The sequence below is a fragment of the Centropristis striata genome, chromosome 1 (assembly GCF_030273125.1).
Source record: "Centropristis striata isolate RG_2023a ecotype Rhode Island chromosome 1, C.striata_1.0, whole genome shotgun sequence".
In the NCBI taxonomy this organism is placed as follows: Eukaryota; Metazoa; Chordata; class Actinopteri; order Perciformes; family Serranidae; genus Centropristis; species Centropristis striata.
Window position 1 is genome coordinate 39975185 of NC_081517.1, and position 22147 is coordinate 39997331.

Sequence of the window (22147 nt, forward strand, 5' to 3'; positions counted from 1 at the left end):
AACTGTGTGTGTATATATTTATACTTTTGAAAATGATTGCCAGTTATTCTGCACATTCATTTTTTTTAATGGAATTTTTTACATGCATATTCATTCTGTCTAAACCTGGTATTTCTGCACAGTTGCAGATAAACATTGGGCTACACTAATATTATTACTTGTAGAATAAGATTCCAGTGGTATAATGTTTTATCTAACGTAATCACAAAAATGAAAAAGACCCACCGGTATTAATGGGGCGATATAGCGGCATGTATTTATGTTGACAAAACAGGCCGTTCCTTATAGAAAGCTGATCTAATAATAAAAAAGACCAACTCATTTAATCTCATTAATCACTTAATCACTTAACCCATTGAAGCCTGGAAAGCGGATACGTCGTTTTGTAGTATTTGTATAAGCTCTCAAATACTTTTTGAATTTCATTTCTATCTGCTACAGAGGCTGAAAAATCTATTATTCAGTAGAAGCGTTGACACCTCCAGAAAAACTTCAGGTTTTAGGGGCTTATTTTAAAATCGCCCAGAGGTTTTACAGGCGTTTCAGGCGTCAATGGGTTAATTCAAATTGAGAATTTTGTCCCAAGATTTTCTTTTAAGGTGATAATGTCCTTAAATATGACGACAGACATTTGAAGCTGTTTCAAAGAGCTCAATAAAAGCTTTGAATAAGCCTTACCAAAACTTAGGCAGTCTCTCAATACTGGGTTGAAAAGATGTGCTGGCTTGTGTGGGGATAGGCTGTGTGAACTAACAGCGAGGGACGGTAAAGTTCACTCATCACTGAACAGAAAATTAGTTTGATTAAAGGTCTGTCTTCCTAAAGCTGCAACTAGAAGCGCTTACCAATATTTGGAGCAATAAAAAGGAAATGTAGACACACAAGAAAAAAAGGAGGCATAGAGAGACACACATGATGGAGAAAAAAAGAGTAAAACAGTAGAACAGTAAAAGAGCGAGCAGCAGAGGCTGGATCTGAAGCTTAAACACACAAGGGAAAGGGGAGGTGGGCTGGGCGAATTAACTTTCAGGACACTCTTGACACCCAGAAGCCAATCAGATTTTCATTAACTGGCAGAGGGACAGGCAAAGCTGGCACAAGCTAATTAACCTCTGGATCTCTCACTGCCAAAGGAACATGGAGGGAAGTTCTGGGATGCCAGGGAAGAGGGGAGGAGAGGGAGACGGGGGATGCCCTGGGCAGAGGCCTTCAGGTGGGGGAAATGCGTGAGAGTGCAGAAAGGCCGGACGGAGCTCTAAATATGAGACGGGGAGAGGGGGATTCACCAGAGGGGGAGGGGGGGGGATCATGTAAAGCTGGAGGTGGTTAATTGAGATGTGTCCTTGTGGCCGAACACTGAGATTTAAAGGTTCCTTCATGTGTGGTTCGTTGTTGACTCACTGTGTGTGTGTGTGTGTGTGTGTGTGTGTGTGTGTGTGTGTGTGTGTGTGTATAAATACATACACATGTAAGTACAGCAAGTGTAAAATGAGCATCTCTGCAAAAATCAATTATTTCACCAACCACAGTGAGAATTACTTAAAGACTTGGACACATGTCCTTGATACTGTACAATGAATAAAGCGGGCTGCTGACTGGTGGCAGTTAATTACTTCCTTGTTTTGAACAGCTACAGATCTTTTTTTCTGATCACTGGAAAAGATCTTTGATTCATTTCTTGATTAATAATCTAGCATACAACCCTGATTTCAAATCAGTCTGGCCGCTGTGTAAAACTTAAACAAGAACAGAATGCGTTAAATCAGAAATCAGTGTATATTTGCAACGGAAATATATATTCCTTTTCAATTTAATATATGTAATAAAGTACAGTCCAAAATTATATCTTCACGTTATCTTACCTGACAAACTACGGAATGGCTATGAAATAATTTCTGAAATAAATATATGAGACAATTAATATAGAAGTCAATTTAAATATAATTATATAAATAAATCAATATAGTTCGATACATTTCAAAAAAATTTCAAAGTCCTACTTTTATTTATTAAAAGGAACTTTTATTTTATAATTCCACATTTACTTCAGGGCTAATTTACTTAATTCATATACATTTCCAAAGTATTTATTTATTTTATAGCCAAATTTATTTGATTTAATAGTTATACTTATGTGTCTATTAATTATATTATTAATATTAATACTTTGTTATTATTATTATTATTATTTATTATTATTATTATTAACATCGACTTAAATGCCAAAATCTCACTCACAGTAATTTATGACGATGAAAAATTCTGCAAATATTTACATCTTTGAAGCAGTAACCAGATCATTTACAGCATGTTTGCTTGAAAAATTATCAGAGTTCTTAACTGATTATCATAATTGGTTAATAAACTTATTATTGTAGCTCCGAAGGACAAGATAGGAGTAGAGATAATGCTCTTGCATCTACTGCCTGCAATAAACTGCTAGTAATATATCTGCTCCTCTATCACTACTCGAGCCATGTTCCTCTGTGTGTGTGTGTGTGTGTGTGTGTGTGTGTGTGTGTGTGTCTTACCGTGGAATGGTGCCCTGGTAGAGGAGCTGGCTTCTGCGGGGGAAGAGCTCTTGGAGCGCGAGTTAAAGGGTGATTGTCTGAAGCACTCGTCGAGGAATGGACTGAAACGTGATACATAATACGAACAGTTACACAGCTACTAAATTAAACACAAGCCACTGAAAAGATCAGGTATTATTTTTTATGAATCAAAGACACAGAGTATTACTGACTCACCTGTTTATCCCCACCATGTTACTGTCTTTGTGGTTGTTGGCTTTGCTGACTTTTTCTGAGAAAAAAAAAAAAAACAACAGCAGAAGAAAACACATCAATACAGAACCATTTACATATTTATATTTTACTATTTCTATCTATTATTTGCATCATCGATCCAAATCAGAGCACATAGAAGATTTTAGCAGGCACAGGCGTTACAATCTCTCGTATAAGACCAGAGTTCAACTCTATCTGCTGATGAAGAAAATGTTTGGTGGCTCCAAAAAAGACAGTAAGTGAACCTTGAGTCAACCCTCTGAACAAACCCCACATCCTGGCAGCAAACATTAAAATTACACTATATATCATATCCAGAATTCACAAAAACTATTGGATTTTCATATTTCCGATGGCCCTTGAATGAATCCTGAGATGAATGCTTCCATCAGAATTTTTTTTTAATAAATTCTACCTTAATATATATATATATATATAAAACAGTTCATCAATCATGTGGTGCTGGGCATGCCTTGGCCGAGGTCTGAACTCTCTCAGTGCCCTTCTAGTTTTACATGTTTCATTTCAATTTTTTCCTAAAATAAACCATTTGCACAAACCAGATCCTGTATAAAAAAATAAAAAAATTCAAAATAAAGCGAAGCATGTGGAGCAATTATTTTGGTAAAACACTGGTCCACTTTGAAAAATCTTGTATGAATAGATTCCATGTTTTTCAATTAATGTAATATAAATCGCAGATATTGGACTTGCATATCTTTTTTTTTTTGATGATTTAGGGCATCATAACTGTTATACTGCACAAAACAACGCCACAGTTGTTCCCTGTGAAAATTGCTTTAGGTTAAGAAACTAGTAGTTTTTGTGTATTGATTTTTAGTTCTGAGCCCACTGTAGAGATTTAGACATACAGACATGAAAAAATGATTAGACCATTGTTTTCTTCAATTTCTTGTTCATTTTAATTCCTGGTACAACAAAAGGTACATTTGTTTTGACAAATATAATGATAAAAACAAAAATATCTCATAAGAGTTTAATTCAAGATCTGATATCTAGCCATTTTCCATGGTTTTCTTGATAATGATTTTGGTTATTATTTAGAAAACCTTTAGTTGTACCAGGCATTAAAATGAACAAGATATTAGGGAAAACAAGGGTGGTCTAATACATTTTTTCCCTGACTGTAGATGGATTTAGAAGGCACTAGAAATGATTCCGTCTGTTAATAAATGTTTACCAAAAAAATTCCTAAAGCCTCCCTGCACATTTAAAACAGAGAGCGAAAACATTATATGATCCCGTTTGCTTGAAGTTTAACTCAGCTGGTAAAGCGCAGGTTGGCCGTGCCAGCAGGGGTGGACTGGCCATCTGGAGTGGTGGGAGTCTCTCTGGTGGGCCTGCTGACCTGTGAGCCGAAAGTTAGCCCAACAAAACCAATATGAAAAGATTTCTTAAAAAAATAACAATGTGCATGCATGGTCAGATCAGAAAAACCCAGATGGCACATGTGTGTGTTTGCACTCCTGTATGTAAATGGGGAAACATTACAAACACCTCGCAACATTATGGAGTTCAATAAAACTCTGCAGACTGTGGCCTCAAAAACTGAGAGTTCAGTCAACACCACGAACATTTAGGCAAGAAAATGGAAGATTATAAGGTTGAAAAAGTTACGATTTATTCCCAAGCCTTTTTTATTTTTATTTTACTGCATTACATTGTCAAGATCTGCCTATTAATAAGCAGTACTCCGTGTGAAATTATTGTCAAAGTCTGAATATTTTTGCCTGAGAAATAGCTTTCAGCAGTATTTTTCTGTGTGTTCAAATATTTCATGGCTCTACTTTAGGAGGAATAAATGCAAAATGTGTGTCCAGCTGATGATTATCAAACTAACCTGTGTCTGACCTGCAAAGGAGAGTATTTTTCCCCCTCACACATCAACACCTGATTTTAACTGGCTGCACTGTTCGTCTCCACTTTTCACAACTTGTAAAACTAAAAAAAAAAAGGCTTTCTTTTTTTCCCTATGTGCTGCTGAGAATAATTACAGTGAAGCAACCCAAAGACTGTGATTGATCAACAGATCACCTGCTGAATTAGACACCTCCTGACGTTCAATAAGCCTTATATTAGTGGAGGCCGTCTTTTTGTTCAGGTGAGCTGGGCCTCCACTGTAGGAATCCTGCAGAAAATAAACATTATAACAATATAAGGAGAACGATGGGAATCAAGAACCTGTTCCAGTTGAGAAACCGGTTGCAAATTGTCCAATCCATTGGAAAAGTATGCCTCCACGCCTATCAATTCCTTTTATTGATAACGGCATGCTTTCCTCATAGTTTCACACTGCAAAACAATCAAACTTGAGCATCTACGCTGCTGAAAATGTGCAACAAAAAGGAGTCATGGCAGAGAAGAAGAAATGCTTCTTTCACAAAGAAAGAGGATAACTGTGCTGCTTGTTATGTCTGCAAAATGAGCATTTCAAGTCAGTATGGAAACAAACACCAATATGCTGAAACATCTTTCTACACAACATGGGCTTAAATGCCAAGAATGCCATGTATTTGAGCCACTGCTTTCCAACTGAGCAACCCATCCGTTACGGAGGGTAAATATCCTACGTTATAATAACATGAGAGCCACAGAGGCAGGCTTAGCAGATTTGTTTCTGACAAAAGAAAGAAGGAATTAATCAGGCGTAATTGGTAAAGGCATTAGTATCAATAAAATCTTTTCGATTTCGATCAGAAATAAAGAGTCAAAAGCGTAGATGTCACAAGAAGTGAAATCTCTGTACCTTGTCAACCACAGGGAACCAGTGTCTCTCTATGCTGCAGTGCACAGAGCTCTCCCCGCTTACCTGCCACTAAAAGTCCACCAGAGACCAGGCCAGGTTTCCCTTTTAATCCCAAAAGAACACCACGGTTGAATCTCAGCGTGCATGCATGTTTTTTCAGTCTAACATTTTTGAAACAGAGCAGCCAAAATCGGTAGCAAGAGCAACAAGTTATCAGACTGCGGAGTCGTCACCGCACCTTTCTTCTCTGCATTTGGTAGGAAAAAAAAGGGCAGAAAAAAAAGAAGAGAGAAACTGACTGGAAAATGAGAGTTACTGGTTTAACTAAGGTTCTATGAATTCTTGCAGAGATGCTATGACAATGAACTCTGGCAGTCAGGAAGAATGAAATGGGATTTGTTTTGTTTTTTAACCATGGCATCGAATTCTGTACCGAGAACAATGGAATTTCACTGGTATTGACTAGTAAACTTCAACATCCTTTGTCAAAAGTGTCAATATCGCTTGTGTTTAAAAAAAAAAAAAAAGAAGCCTTGAAGCCTTTAAGGTTTCCACAACTTTACAGTCTTAACAACATTCACACTTAAGATCACACCTGTTTGAGGGTCGTGATCACACAATATGCCGCTTCGGTTCACATGAAGGGCGAGTACGGTATCTGTATATGCACCTGAAGTGACACAAATGCAAGAGGGAAAACAGAGGGCATCCAAGTCCACCTACAGGGAGCTTGTGGCCCAACATGGCTGAGGTTCATGAAATGAATACTTGTAACAACACAGTGGCCAATTCCAGTGACTCGCAGCACGATTGATTCTTCAACACAAAAGATTTTAAGAGGTTTTCTAAGTGGCATGTAAAGTGAGGATTGCAAAATCAGCTAATGCCACTTCTTGTCCAGCTAATGTGAGCACATACCATTGGTTTTCAGTATTCATCCGTAAAGAGTGCTCTACAAAATGCCAGAGAATGGAGCCATATGTGTGAAATTCAAGGCGATGTACTGAAGTGAATTTCAAAGCTGCAACCATCTCAGTGTTCAGAGCGACCTTGCTACTGATGTGTCTCTGAGGTCCTACTGCTCTGGGTAATTCATATTGATTGCTCATTGTGTGACAGCAGCCCACTCTGTTCCAGTCCCCCCTCACATTCAGACCCAGTTCTAAGGGGGCGGTTGTCGCTGTTGCCAGGCTAGCGATGCCCTGGCCTCCCTGGGTGGGCATACTGTGTACCCCGGCTGCCCTCTCTACCCTCCTTATCCTCTGCCCCCCGCTACAACCCACCACCACCCCCCCTAAACACCCCACTCCGTCACACTGCTCGCCAAGGACAGAGGTCTCTTTCCACGTTGCCATGGAGATGCCGCACGGGAGAAATGTAAAGGGAGGGAGGCGGGAGGGAGAAAGGGAGGGAGGGGAAGTGCAAGGGGAGAGCGTGTGCAGCCAAGTGTGCTTGAGCCGGCATGTCTGAAAACGAGTCAAGGGAGGGAGAGGGAGAGGGAGAGGGAGAGAGAGGGAGAGAGAGAGAGAGAGAGAGAGAGAGAGAATGAGAGAAAGGAGGAGAAGGAGGAGGGGAGAGGGGGCATTTGTGCAGACACCACTCCCCATGGGGCCTTGTGTGAGTGTGTAAAGGTGTGCATGCAAGACTGTGTGGGAAAGAAAGACTGCCAATGTGTGAATTTGTGAATATGTGTGAGAGCAAGAAGAAGAGGAAGAAAAAAAAAAGATTTTACACAAGCTTGTTTTCTCTATATGCCATTTAAGTGAAGCAATCAGAAGCTGGATAGAGCTGGGGTCACAGCCCGGGACTACAAGCCTGACCCCCCTCCTCACGCACACACATCTGCACCTTTTCCCAAGGGGCCGATGGTTCCACCTCAAAGCTCTGTCTTAATCTAGCAATACAAACAGCCGTCTGCTGCTTCAATGTCACTTTCATGGCCGCACAGGTAAAAAGCAGGATGTCATTACATGTCATATATCCTCGACTTTACAACAGAGCCACCAGAGGATGGAAATGGAAACATGTAGGTTTTATGGTTCAGTATCAAAAAACTGTCCAAGGTTTACACTGAGATGCTGCAGGGGAAAAATAAGACATGTTGCTGTGCATGTGTGTGTGGATCTACTGTTGCTCAGAGAACAGTGCGTGCCTGACGGCAGGGGAACATACCTGACAGTTTGAACAGTAGTTCCGAGGCCATTTTGACCGATATGTCCTGGGAGAAGAGGTCTTTCTGGGGGCGGGCCAATGTGTCCGGGAGGTTACTCATTGGCTCAGTCTTCTCACTCGCCCCTAAAGTGCTGAAGGCCAGCAGGTGAGAGGCAGGTGGGGTGAGTTCTGCGGGCGGTGGGTCCACCTCCATGGGCTCTGCCTTTACTTTCACCTTCTGGTACTGATCTTTGTTGTTCTCTGCAGCAGATGATTGAAAGAGAGGGGTTACTGGTTAGACCGTTACACATTATCTTAGGACGAACATTTTGTTTTGTTCAAACAATGCAGGTTAATGTGACCGTTTTAAAGGATTATACAACAACCAGAAAAATAAAAAACATTTGCAATGTGATGCAATACTTTGTTTTTCCTTCCTTTTTTTTTTACTGGTAAAAAAATGTTTTCAAGATATTGCATGCGCAGGTGGAATTAAAAATAAAATTGGGAAATTCAAATAACAGAAAAAACACTGCAGCTAAAGCCGAGCTGAGCCGGGTTAGCATCTAGCTCTGTAATTATTAGGGCAAGGGAGCACCGGGAGGTCACGCTGTCGCTCGGGGAGGGCTCCTGCAGCTCATGTAGGTTCACTGAAGCAAACAGGAAAGACAACAAAACACTTTAAAAGTTAACTAAGAAGCATTGACTCTATGTTTATAATGCCTGGTTGCTGGATAGACAAGTCTCTCCATGAACATGAACAATGGCCTGAAAGGGTGAAAACATCTGTTGACTCACTTCTCGTACGAGTTCAAGAGGTGAGGCAAAGTGAGCTGGCTAAAAATAGTGAGAGATGGCATCTGTTAGGAATGTCCCGAGCCGATCTGCAGAGAGACTCTCTTCTCTCGACGGATATTAAACAAAAGACTATAGACCGCCGAAAAAAAAAATATTGGAAACTATTTAAAGGAAACTGTGAGGCAGGCAATATTTCCTACTCTGCTGTCAGAAATGTCTTCTCCAGTGGCCTTTGTGGCTACATTTACTTAATTAAATGTAGGCCTACTCTATGCTACAGTAAGTAAACACTGTGCAGCTGTATGACTTGGAATAAATAAATGATTATATTGGATTAGAGGGGGGGGGGAAAGCCCAGATTGGTACATCTGTTAGCATCTGTGTATCCAAGGTATCTGATCTTTGACTGCAGGGATGGCAGGAGTCAGTGTCTCAGTGTGGTGACAAGCAGGAGCAAGACAAAGCAGTGGGGTTGATACAGTGCTGCTGACATGGCGACTCAGCACGATTATAGGATATATGAATTTGGCAGGGCATCGGGAGCAGTGGGAGGGGCAGGGGGGAGGTTAGCAGAGCTGGAGAAAGAGTCGGGAGGGAGATACAAGACAGTAACCCTGCGCTAACCCTGCCACCCCTCCCCTCACATTCTCCGCTCCTCTGCTGAACGAGGCCAGTGTAAGACTGGACCTGCAGTACGCTCTGTGCATGTGGGAACATGCAAGAGTGTCTACTGAATTAAAATGCATGGATACTGCTGTGTGTATGTGGGAGAATTAAAGTGTAAACTCCCCCCGCGCTGCGTCCCTGAGGTCCAGGTGTAGCCAGCATGTGGGGGACACTGACAACCATCAGCCCCGCTAATCCCTTAATCAGGTGGCCAGAGTTGGCCAAGAGTAACCTAGGAGAGGCTGATGGAGGGCCAGAGCAGAGGAGGAGAGGGCGGGGGGTGGGGGTTGGGCGGTGGGCACAGCTCTGCAAGGGTCAACAAAGGGACACGCGAGCTTCCATCACTGGATCACCACCCTAACGACAGAGGCTGAGTGGACCGCTGCGCTGCAAAAACACATCCACGTACTAACCCATACTATATGCACTTGAGCTCCCAGCGCGGGGACAAACATGCGTACGACCCAAAGAGCCATTACACAGAGGTCACGTGACACGGAGAGAAAATATTTGATCGTAAACACACTGCGTTGAAAGCATCACATCGCAGCAGGCCAGATCAGAAGTCTACCTGTCACACAATGAAAATGTGGCCTTACTCCCACACTGATAATAGCTGTGGCTTTTTGGTCGGGGTCATGACCTAATGTTCTGAAGCCATAAAAAGCAGCCCTCAGTCTGAATCCAGCATGTGTGAGTGTGTGTGTATGTGAGAGCGTGAGAGAGAGAGAGAGAGAGAGAGAGAGAGAGAGAGAGAGAGAGAGAGAGTGTGTGTGTGTGTGTGTGTGTGTGTGTGTGTGTGTGTGTGTGTGTGAGAGAGAGTATGTGTCATGTCCTCTGGTGCAGAAGCCTCTTCTGTGATACACCAGCTGCCATTAAGGCCACAGAATCAGGTCTGCAAAAATCTCTTTGTGTGTGTGTGTGTGTGTGTACACAAAAGTGCCTGTGCCCTTTCTCAATAAATATCATAGCTTTTCCCTAGTGTCAGTGTTGCTCCAGTTCCTCTGAATATTACTCCATAATAAACCAGTAAAAAAAATTTTTTTTCAAAAACTACAGAAAATAAATGGGTTCAGTTGCACAAACAGCTATAAGCCTTCCCCTTAAAATGTTCACTTAAGGTTTTAAAATTTTCTCCTTAAGTTAGTTTCATACTAAAGGAATATTTTGAAGTTAGTTGAACTGTTGCACAAAAGACCTTTGCAACCAAAGTAAGGCAGGTATGGTACCTCTGACTCTTAATTGCAACATAGCCGAGTTGAATGAAATAAATCAAGCGATAAATCAAGTTTAACGCATCCTGAGAAGTGTTCCGCAACCAGGAGAACCTAATGCATACACTTAATGAAGAGCGATTGATTTTAAGATATAGATTTGACCTACAGTCAGTTCTTGATTTGTCTGGCCATCTAGAGTTGCACCAAGGCGTTCTAAAACTGGTATGCATTGGGTTATTTAAAAAAAAAAATACACTATTTGACTATATGGGAGCCAGATATTTTTGTTTATATTCGAGACTTTATTTAATTATAAATAACGTAATTTATGACATTTTTACATTCACAAATTGGTATAGATTTGAAAGAATATCAATCTTATAAAACAACATGCACAAATCCTCTGTAGTTTGGGTGACTGTCCTCTTATCTGTCAACAACATGCTCCGATATAAATATCACAACCATTATTTAAATGGTAAATTGCTCTATTCAAATAAAACTTTTAGTTTAAAGTTTTCCTTAAGGTTTCAGCACTGAAACTTTTTTTATATATTTAAGAGCAGGCCTAACAATTAAGTACTTATGCACACATCATGAATGTGATCTGTATGCCAAGTTACTCTAGATGCCCTATACATACCTTGTTCACTCTGACGCAGCACTACTCAAGTTTTGAGTCAGAACGAAAGTGACTGGGGTTTGTGCAATGTTCTGTTTTTAGTGATCAACTTTGACCTCAGGTGTCTACTTGAATCTGCGTGGACGTGACAGCCCACTTTCACTGAGGATATACAGTAGGAAAGGTACAGACGCTGGACTGATTTGTGACTACACTTAGACTAAAAGAAGTCACACACCATTAGTGACATAACGCATGCAAAGTCAATTTATTGTACCACTTTGATGTATCGATGGCACAGGAACAAAAAGTTGGACAGACAGGCGGTGAGGGAGACAGACAGAGGAGGCGAGAAAAAAAAAATTGTCAAGCAGTGCCAGAAAACGAACACCCGAGGGTAAGAGAGGAAACAAGAAAGTGGGATGAGAGAGAAGAGCTGGGGGAGGACAGAAGGATGAGGAATGGCTAGAGCCTAAATGACAACCTCTCCACCTCTCCCCCCTCCCGTTATCCTAGTCTACCCTCCTCCCTGCTCTGTTATTCCACATCTCTCTATCCCTGCCCCCATCCCTCTCTCTCTTTCTCTCTCAATCTCTCTATTCGCCTGCTCTCTAGCCGACCTGCTCAGACAGGGGTGAAGAGTTCATGCGCTTCAAAGGCTGCAGTGTGGAGACTGCATGTCATGTGGGAGCCACAGCAGCCTTGCCTGCAGACTTCACAGACAGCTGCTGCTACAATTGATCCTCGACCAGCTAGCTCTCAGTAGTCTCAGCCTTCCAACGGTCGCAAACTGCAGCTACGTCTGACTCTGGAGCAGCGCGCTTGATAAACAGGCCGTAAGGAGCCAGACGTGGGCCTTATAAAATAGTCCTAAACAAAAAAAAACATTTGGCACAAGCCGGCACCAAGTTCAAGGCTAGTGAAGCTTCATCATAGAAGGTCGAGACAGAAGACGACAAAGGATTTGCCTGATGCCGTCACTCACTTCTGCATATAAACCTACCTGCTGAGGAAACAAACGCATACAGCGAAGGGGCAAATGGATCAACTGTGCATTTCTGTAAATAGAACTACTGTAAAGGCAGTGATAAGGAGCCGGTGAGACAGAAAGAAGGATGTGGAGGTAGGGAGGGTGGGAGTGAGAGAGGTCAGCGAACGGTCACACTGAGGGGGCATGATGAGGACACTGTCAGAGCAGCGTGGAGCTTAACATAAAGTAATACTGTACAGTAATGCCAGTGTTGTGAATTAGAATAGTGAACTGCTTACACAGTCTGCTGTGATAAGCCATGTTGAGTAAACAGTGAATCCTTTTATGTGAGGGTAAATATAAATAATGAGCACCACATCCAGTTTAGAACTAAAAAGTAAAAGACTTATACATATTTTAATACATAAACATATTTTTAATATAATAAATACTAGCGTGGTTAGCATTCTTAGTATTTAAGATAAAAAGGGATGATATTTAATCATCCCAGTTTTTCTTGTCATTTTATTTATATCATCTTCTTATTTTTTTAATCTTACATGAGTACTCCTTTTGCTGAGCTGACTATGCTTTTATGTCAAATACATTTCATTGTTTTGTCATAACCACTGTGTTAATCTATATATGACTAATAAAACCTGAATTTTAAACTATTTTGGTTAAGTTGTGTGTTGGTGTTTCCCCCTGGAAGCCGAAGATATTGAGGTTTCCAACATTATTCAAACTCTTACTGTCATTTTAATTGAAGAAACAATTTTCTTTTGTCATATACCAGTCGCTAGGATATGTTTTTCTCAGCTTCAGTGGTGCTTTACTATTAATGGTGCAGAGTCAGTTAGATTAGTGCAATGACACGTACGCTCGATACAATCAAGACAGCAGTGGTGGAAAAAGTTGAGATCCTTTACTTTACTAAAGAGCCACATTTGTTTTCAGTGCCCCATCACTAAGTTGATAATTTAGTCATTCTTTCTATTAACCCTCCTGTTATGTTCATTTCTCAGGAACAGCAACATTTTCCTGAATCAATTTGACCCAGGCATGTTTAATTATCCAAAAGTGTCAGAAACCAAAAAATCACGATAAACATTGTTTACATTTCATCATTAACTCCAATACTAACCAGTTCAATCAATATTAAGTGCAATTGTGTTCTTTACATCTCACAGATCATGGTAAGACCTACATATAAAAAACAACAGTTTTACATGACATTGATATGTGAAATGAACCATTTTCCTTTTACATGTTGATTACACTTATTAGGCCAAGCTGAAGAAGTTTCATCCCCAAAAAAAATACTTTTTATTACTTTTATTTTTAGATTTTTAAACTTTGAAATGGGTCAATTTGACCCGCAACACAACAGGAGGATTAAATGTAATGGAAATTATGTGGTGCAAATAGTCAGAAATGATAAAATAATCCTAAATAATGTTAAAAAAACATATTTTCCAACCATTAGATGTATAGAAAAAGCATGCATTTAATGCTCCTAAAGCAACAATGTCTGTAAATCTGTCTGCAGCTGTCATCCTTAACTGCTTTTAGACTTCTGGAAAGCCTTCTTTCCTCTTCGGTTAACTAAATCCCTACAGCTACCTAAAGGCAGCAGGAGATGTACAATGTGTGTTTTATCTGTAACAAGTGCCACATCAAAGAGCAGAGACACTACGCACCGTGATCCACTGTAGTTAGCTTGAGGAAATCATGCACAACCAGCCAGTGTGCTGCAACATATCTGCACACATTAGGCCTCTCTGTTTCAACATAGATGGTGGTCCGCCACTTTATCCGTTTCATTTTGAACGGGAGGATTAAAACTGTGAATGTTTTAGTTAAATTTAACAGAGTTGACTTTAAAGCAGAACAAAACCCCCACAAAACTCTTGATGTAGAGTCGTGTAACTGTCAGATTACCCCGTTGACAGTGATGATGTCCACACAGTAGGCTGACTGACAACATGTGGTGTGTCAGTCAGTTGTGGCTCCTACAGTAGCGGCAATCATGTGAAATCTTTTGAGGGGAGGCCAGGTGGAGCTGGCATCCTTTGATTACAAACAGCGTTAATTATCACTCAATCAATCAGCTTTGGCCATGGCTGCAAGGAACTGCCAATGCTTCTGGAAATCAACACCCACTTTCCAGCTTTTTTTTTTGCTGCATTCAGCTAATTGCTCTGACACACAAACAAAATCAAAACAATACAGTTTTCTCATAAAAAACCATGCTACCAATAGAGCTGGTGGACTAAACCGGGGATTAACACCAGTTTAAGGGGACTTAGTATGCTCACTTTCAGGTTTGTACTTGTATTTCGGATTTCTACTAATACATGTTTATACTTTTTAATGTTAAAAAAAATAATTATTATTTTTCCGAATACTGTCCGTCTGTACATACCCCTCTGAAACGCTCCATTTTAGCACCTGTCTCTTTAAAAACCCCCTAGTGTAAAAGTCTGCTCTGATTGGTCATTGTTTCCACATCTACACTGTTCTGCACTGTCATTGCAGCTGGGGAATGACTGTAACAGCACTGAAGCGACACTTTCTACCTATATATAATACAGTTGCGACATAACAAACAGTCCCAATGATGACCTGTCATTTTAAGGCACAGTTACTGAAAGGGCTGTTTGTATTACTCCATGGGTTGTAGGTTTTGACACTTTCACAGCATTTATATCGTGCTATGACCTGCTTCAAGGAAATCTCACTTTTTACATTATGGGATTTTTAATTTAATAATTAATTAAGTTTGGTTCAAAAGTTGTTCTGCACCTTCATGGTCAAAATTGCTTAATGCAACTTTTATTAGGAACGTAACAAGCACTGTAGAGGGGAGAGGGCCTGTTAAATGTCCTCAGAGACGGAAGGCCTGTTCCTAAGGAATGAGGAATGAGTTAAGCGAGCACAAAGTGTGATTTCACACCTATAGTGAGGGTGGCTGGATGGTGAGTGGGTGGCACGGCTGTTACCCACACGATGCCAGTCTGCCAGGGCACCACCTAGGGCCCTGTACCCCTCCTTCCCCCTCCCTCCCTGTGACGCCATGTTCCCCTTGCCCTGCAACACCAGTGCCCATCTGCTAGGACACGTTAGCCTCTGGCGCCAGGGACTATTTAGCCTGGCGTAATTAGCCCCCAGACACCAGCAGCCTGGTTTTAAACAGATGTGGGGGAGGTAGCGCTTGCAAGGCGACTCAACACGACCAACCAATGTTTGATAAGGAAGAGAGGAGAGAGGGGTGGGGTGGGGGGGTAAGGAGAGAGAAGAGAGGAAGTGACCTAGTTAAAGGCATGATGCAACTCATGTTACAGCACAATGGGCAGTAATGATGACAACCCCACTTGCTCGGACTGTCCAATGCCGTGGTCGAGGAAGGATGAGCAGAGGAAATCTAATTAGGCTGTGTCCATTTGCTGTACGACAAGCGAGGATGACGAAATGATCGCTTCTTAAACAGGCGAAAAGTGATGTTTTGAACAAAGAAGATGCTTAGTCTGAACTCCCCAATGTGATTTCCCTATGCTGGGTTATTGTGCTCTGGGGCTGACCTTTAAACAGGGGACAGAGAGAGGTTACAGTCTGGATGCCCTTGAACCTCACGACCGTAATCACACGTGACTGTAACGGCTTTGACCTTTCCCTGGCTCTCTCCTTTCCTCCTCGCCATCTTTTTCTTCTTCCCTTCCCCCCAGGGTCATTTGAGGGTCCAGACTCTTGTCAAGGCTGTCACTCTAGACAGCCCTCTCCATCTACCGCCCCCGCTGTTGCCATGGCAATGGACGGCACTGCGCTCCGAGGACTGTGTGAGGGGGCAGAGGGAGCCAGCGGACGGATGAACGCTGCAGCATCTTTCCCTAACCTAGGTCAACCTTGCAGAGCTAGTGTAAGTGATGGGTGGGGATAAACGCTGGCCACGCTGCTTGAGAACCAAATAAACTGGCAGGATAACATCAGTGCAGGGATTGGAAATGGGAAAATTGATGGGAGAGGAAGAGGGATAACAGTGATGAAACAAAGAACATAGGTGGAGGCAGTACAGTGGAGGAATTACACACAGCCCACATGATTCTTTCAGCTTCTCCATCTGATTTAACACAAAAGACCCACATCTTAAATGTGTTTTCTGTTGTTTTTAAAGTAGTAATCATGTCATCTTTCATTGTCATCTTTGTCTTCCTCAAATGCACACACAAAAAAAAGCACATGCACACACACAGGGAAACGTGACCTGGGGGCAGGCAGTGGAGCAGCACACGTGTAGTACCACAGAGCTCCCAGCCAGCATGAGTCACTCCGAACACCAGTCAACCCAGAGAGAACAATGGCAACCGGTGTGTGAGGTGTCTGTCAAGCACGCACACACTGGCACAGGATGAAGAGCCGCGGATGGAGTAACGCCCCACTGCGCCACCATCAGACTGCCATTTGCTTTGTGCTTTTTTACACTGTCGATGCATATTTGCACGAGCGTGTCACACATTGTAAATTTTATGGCTGCATAATTCTAGCGTACTAATCATTCCGATGTTGAAACCAGTCTGTATTTTTTTATCTAAAAGGAAAGGTTCATGAGGCCTGCTGGGTACTAGATTAACCGAAATTTAAGTAAAATATTTGTTAATTTAAAAAAATGCATACAGCATTGCAATTTAATTGTTACATCAGGGAAAAAAAACACATTACCATATAGCCAGGGAAGCCAGCTCTGTTGGTACACACTTCAGCAAATTTCATTCTTGACTGCCTGAGAGATACACTCCAGCAGCCCACAGCGGACAAACACCTGTCCATAATATACTTGAACTGGACCTGGCATTCAGTACCGAGTTTGGATGTGAGCTAAAATAAGCAACAACTTTAAAATGCATAATATGCAATTTTCTGCTGCCAGGGGTCTCTCAATCAAAACAATAACAAAAAAACGTACTTTCAGTTGAGATGTGTTCAGAGTTCATCGTTCAGGAGGGTTTTTTTTTTACCAGGAGACAAATTATCTGCAGAGGTCTCCTCCTCTCCCAAACAAATGGACCGGGTGATTATAACTGGTAAAAGCATAAAAAAATCAGTTTCACATTAAAGTTGTGTTTCTCTCAAGCTGTTCGGTGACAAAGGACGTCCCGGGGCCGAGCTGCCACTAACATTTGCTCAGCTTGTGTCTCTGATAACTTCAGATCCAGACTTTCAGGACATTTTTACCAGGAGATGAATGAATGACACAGTTTCACCTGAAAAATTAGAGTCTCTCCGACGCTGTTCGACATGTCAACAGAGGAACTGTAGCTGAGCTGCTGCCAACGCTTGGATCTTAAGTTATCAGGGAAACAAGCTGCGCAGACATATATGATGAATAAAATCCTTCATCCGGTTAAAATATGAAGTCAAAAACTATCAAGATCAAGAAAGTGTATCGTAAAAACGTGGCTTAAAACTGGATAAAGAGATATGTGTGTGCTTTTGAGAGACTTTTTCAAATTTGTACTATTCAAGTCATAGTGGTGAGCACACACACAGAAACTATGATGAATGATGTGGAAATGTTTGACACTAAAAACCAATAAAAAATAAATTAATAAAACTGGATAAAGAATCAATTTGACAACAAATCAAACACACTGTTACCTTGATCATAATGGTTGGAAACATGCTGGACAATGTATGCACAAAACTCAGTAAAATAAATAACATAGGTTTTCAGACATTCTATCCGGGAAAGTTACATATTATACTTTTGAACTTTATCTACCAGTGACACAAAGTGAACTGTAATTGAAAAACAACACTAAAAGTGCAGCAGCGCATGCAGAGTGCTACAAAATAAAGGCCTAGGTTTGAGTCCCAGCCTGAGGACTTGATACCAACACTGTTGCAGAGCTCAAACCAGAAGCTGTAAAGGCTAAATCATGCTGCACTGGATGATCTCAGAGTGGTCAACGCAGGTTGAGACATGCTGCGTGTCAAATATCGTACTGTTTAACTGTCTGTCATGGAACAAGGGTTGAGTCGAAGTTCAATATAACAAGCAGAAGATCTGCTGCCATTTGATACATTTGTTTTGAAGAGGAAACTGTTGCTCAACACAAAGCAGAACTTAACCTCAACGTGCTGCTTGTTGTTCACTAAAACTTGGAATCCATGTATAGAGGGGGGACAGAGGAAAGAAAATGAAAGGTCGAGGCGAGTTACCTGAATATCATCACAGAGGATACAAAGGCTCCGTAGAGCCGAAGCCTCAGAGAAACAGAGACTATTTCACCACATATGTTTTTTCCCCACAGGTACACTTTGCTCACCTTTCCGAAGCCCCCAATTTCAGCTTGGTTAGGTGTGCCATGGTAGAAAACAACAGAACCCTTTTATGGCAGTCAGTGTCATAACCTTTGGCCTACAGCTAACCTCCCGGGCCGCTATTGGCTGATCTGAAACTCAAACAGCAGTCCAGCACAACAAATATCAATATCACAGTGCGTGGCCTGTTGTGTCCTTGAAATACTGCATAGAGGTGACAGTTTGTTTTATGTATTCAAGTATATTTGCATAAACTTGTATGCATCCAGTTTCAAGACTACTGATTTGATGTTTCGATTTAGAATGATTGAAAAATTGTGTTGCATGGGTACTTCCTCCTTATCACAAACATGCAAAGATACAGTGAGTACACACACTTACCTGAGAGCTTAATCAGCAGCTCAGAGGCCACCTTAACGTTGATATCCTGGCTCAGCAAGCTGTTCTTAGCCATGGGGCTTCCTTCCCTTGGTTTCAGTGACCCGGGCCGATCTGTGGCTGCTGCAGCCGCCGCCGGCCCGTCCTGGCAAAAAGTGGAAGGGAAGTTTGGCTTGACCTGGCTCTGGGACTGCGAGGATGGTCTCGGGCTCAACGTTTCCTCCGCTTTCGGCTCTTCTTTTAGGTGGAATGGAGACTTGAGCGTCTCCCTCTGGTTGGCCGCTGCAGAGAAATCGAAGGAATGAGAAGAAATCAAAAAAGAGTGCTGGCTGTGACCGAACAAGTGAGGTTTGTTGGCATTTTCTGAAAGGTGTGTGTCAAGTTTAACCCAGAAATAATAAGCCGCCATATGGAGCTGCATTCTTTCTATTGCCGCATCTGACTTACATTACTTTCAGATTGTATGGCAAAAGGTCTGTAAAACTTGCATGCACCCAAGGGTCACATACTGTATTCTGTATAGCACTCAGCTTTCACTTGTGGTGAGAATCTATTTCAAATTTATTGTGGTGCCAGCTGAAAAAAAAAGACTAGATATACACACAACATAAAATAGAATACATGAAAATGCAGATTAAATGGAACAACAAAGTGGCCCGCAGTGGATTTTCAGTGCTATCGCTGCAACAGACACCACAGTTGGCGTGCTGTGGGCCGACACAGAGGGCACAACCTCATGACTGTCCTTCTCTCTTGGTCTTTAGGGCAAATTCCCAATTCATTTCCCTCCTCTTTTCTCCTTCACACTGCCCCGCTCCCCATCCCATTAATTTCTGTGCACTTTCTTCTCTGCTCTATTCTACTTTAAGTCTTGCTTCCTTGTCCCTTCTCGCCCCGGACGTCGTCTGAATCCTCTTCAGACACAGAGACATGAAATAACTCCTGTACTTCTGTAGAGCGCGATAGTGATCGGCTGAAGTCTTATCTGCCATCTCTGCAGTGTGTAGCCTAGGTTAGGGAGTGAACTGTCACATGGATCCCTCTGCTCTAAAGCCATCTTCAAGAGAAACTGGGCCACATCTAATCCGCCTTAGATGAATAATTAATAATTAGACATGGAGCAACTTCCGATAGCCGCCAAGAAAAGAACAGCGGGGCAAGCGCCTCTCTTTGTGTCTCTCAGCATGTTCCACTACACTAAAATGAAGGTTTACACCGACTATAGCTCGCAACATTGCTGACATTCAAACAATTGAAACACAATGTCAGAAGCTGCAGGAATATACCTTTTAAAATACATTTGCCTGTGCAAAGTTACCTGATATCTTCCTTTCTTTCAGGGCCACTATGGAAACTGTGGGCAAGGTTAAGGGATACTATTGTCCACTACTGTAACCTGATTTACAACGTGTGCACCAAGCCATTTTTCAGACACAATTAGAGCACTAAGTACTGCTTTAAGTGGATTGGCTGTTGGCAGCACAGATCTGAACAGTTCTATGAATGTATGTGCAATTTATGCTTTTACAAAATATAAAATATGTCCCATCTTTTTTTTAGGAAATTTAATTTTCATTATCTCATTATCATTAATTATAATAAACACCTGCTTTAGAGGAAAGTGGGGGAAAAAACATGAAGCTTGTGAGAAGTGTGTATAGAACCACATGTTGCAATGTTGTCGTTTGCCAAAAGTAAAAAAGTAAGCCACTATGGATGAAGCGGTATATGCAACTGTGTTGTGATTTGTACGGTTTCACACATGAGTCATTATGCAAAGCGAAGAGGAAGTTCATTGCATATGCTAATGAGAACCAAATGTGGCAAAGGTTGCTATTTTATATTCGTCTTTGTTAGCTGTAAAAAATATATGCACATCAAGCGTAATTCTTCCTTACAGCAGAATACATTTGTCATGATGTAACTGTAAAAATGATAGTGGTGCACTCTGACATAAGAAGATTCAAGGGTTTTTTGCTACCAGGTTGAGCTAAATGCAGAATCTGAACCAGTTGAATGTAAAATCAATGTGGAGAGTAACAAACTGAATAAATTACTTATCTCAGATCTAATAGTTTTAGTTGGTCCCCAGTGAACATCCTCAGCTGTTTTTCTTTTTGGGTGCTAGTTTTTCCATAATTGTACACAGACTTGGTTATAATAATGATCCAAAATTACATGTAATGACATATTTCTAATAAAAAAAAGTAACATTCTCTTGGGGTAGGACCCCCAAAACTCCCCACCGAATATTTGCAACTTAGTCCTCCTCAAACACTGGGTTAATTTGCTGATCCAACAGACTCCTCCAGACTGGTTTGTGAGCTTTTTCTATGTTTAAATGCAATATAAAATACGATTTAAATGTTCATTTTTAATAGTGCTGCCAAATGAATCCAATTTTATTGAAATTGCATTATAGACTAGTGCAATTTCCAAATCAATATTTTTATACATATTTCTAAATGAAAATGACATCACATTGCAAATGCAATATCAGTCAAAAATAATAAAACTTTTATTCTTACAGCATTTCATGCCAAAAAACATATCTTAATATCTTATCAACACCCTTTCCAACCCTGTATACATCAATATTTTTCAAACAATCTGTACACTACTACTATCTGTCACACACACACTCACTCATGCACACACACAGACACAGGGCATGGATATAAGAGAGGCTATCACTCTTAGGCAGACTGCTGTCCAGTCTCCTCTGGCCCCAGCAGAGATCTGCTCCGCTCCTCACCTTACCGTCTCACCTAACATCTCTAACCGCCACAGGCCCGCCGCCCCCTGCCCGCATCATCAATCTGTGCCGGCTCCAGCCCCTCTGATTAATGATGATCTATGCCGGAGGGATAGAGGGCTCAGGGACGGGGGGGGATACGGGGCAGGAAAAGGGGACAGGTGCTGGTGTTTTGACCACCCATGTGGTGCCACAACGCCACAGTGCCACACCATGGCGGGCTGGGGCTGCAGTTCAAGAGAGGGGGGGAAAGGAAGAAGGTTGAGCGGTGGGGGAGGAGGGGGAGGGTAGGGGGCTGGGCAGTGACCTTCAAGTTCAGGGGCAGTGGCGCAGGGTCGCACGCGGCACCAGCTGGAAATGTCACACCGTCAGATGTCAGCGGGCAGGCTAAGTATAACCTGGTCAGCACCTGGAAGGACGTCCTCTAATTAGAAGCGTGTTGGGCCATGTCGGATCAGACAGGGACAGCACACTTGGTCACAGCCTTACAAACACACTTTAAAATACACTATTCCATTTACCCACGCAGACACACACTCATCTTTATCTTGGAGAAACCCTTACTTTGTGTTGTCACATACAACAGTAGGCCTGCTGCGTCATGCTGCATTCAGACCAAACGAAAATGCCGGGCTGCACATAATAACATAAACACAGACCCAGCGCGGACTTGAGATTCCCAAATTCTTCTCCTCTGAGGGCTCACGAGAACAAAAACA

General features: G+C 41.8%; 1 protein-coding gene across 1 annotated transcript in view; it reads right to left on the reverse strand.

The window, feature by feature from the left end:
- Window positions 1-22147, reverse strand: part of znf827 (zinc finger protein 827) — a 77644-nt gene that overhangs the window by 22136 nt on the left and 33361 nt on the right. Inside the window, exons 5-8 of the mRNA XM_059342239.1 lie at window positions 18677-18955; window positions 7726-7965; window positions 2748-2802; window positions 2532-2632 (exon numbers count right to left, since the gene is read on the reverse strand). Coding sequence (XP_059198222.1) covers window positions 2532-2632; window positions 2748-2802; window positions 7726-7965; window positions 18677-18955 — 675 coding nt within the window. The remainder of the gene's footprint in view (window positions 1-2531; window positions 2633-2747; window positions 2803-7725; window positions 7966-18676; window positions 18956-22147) is intronic.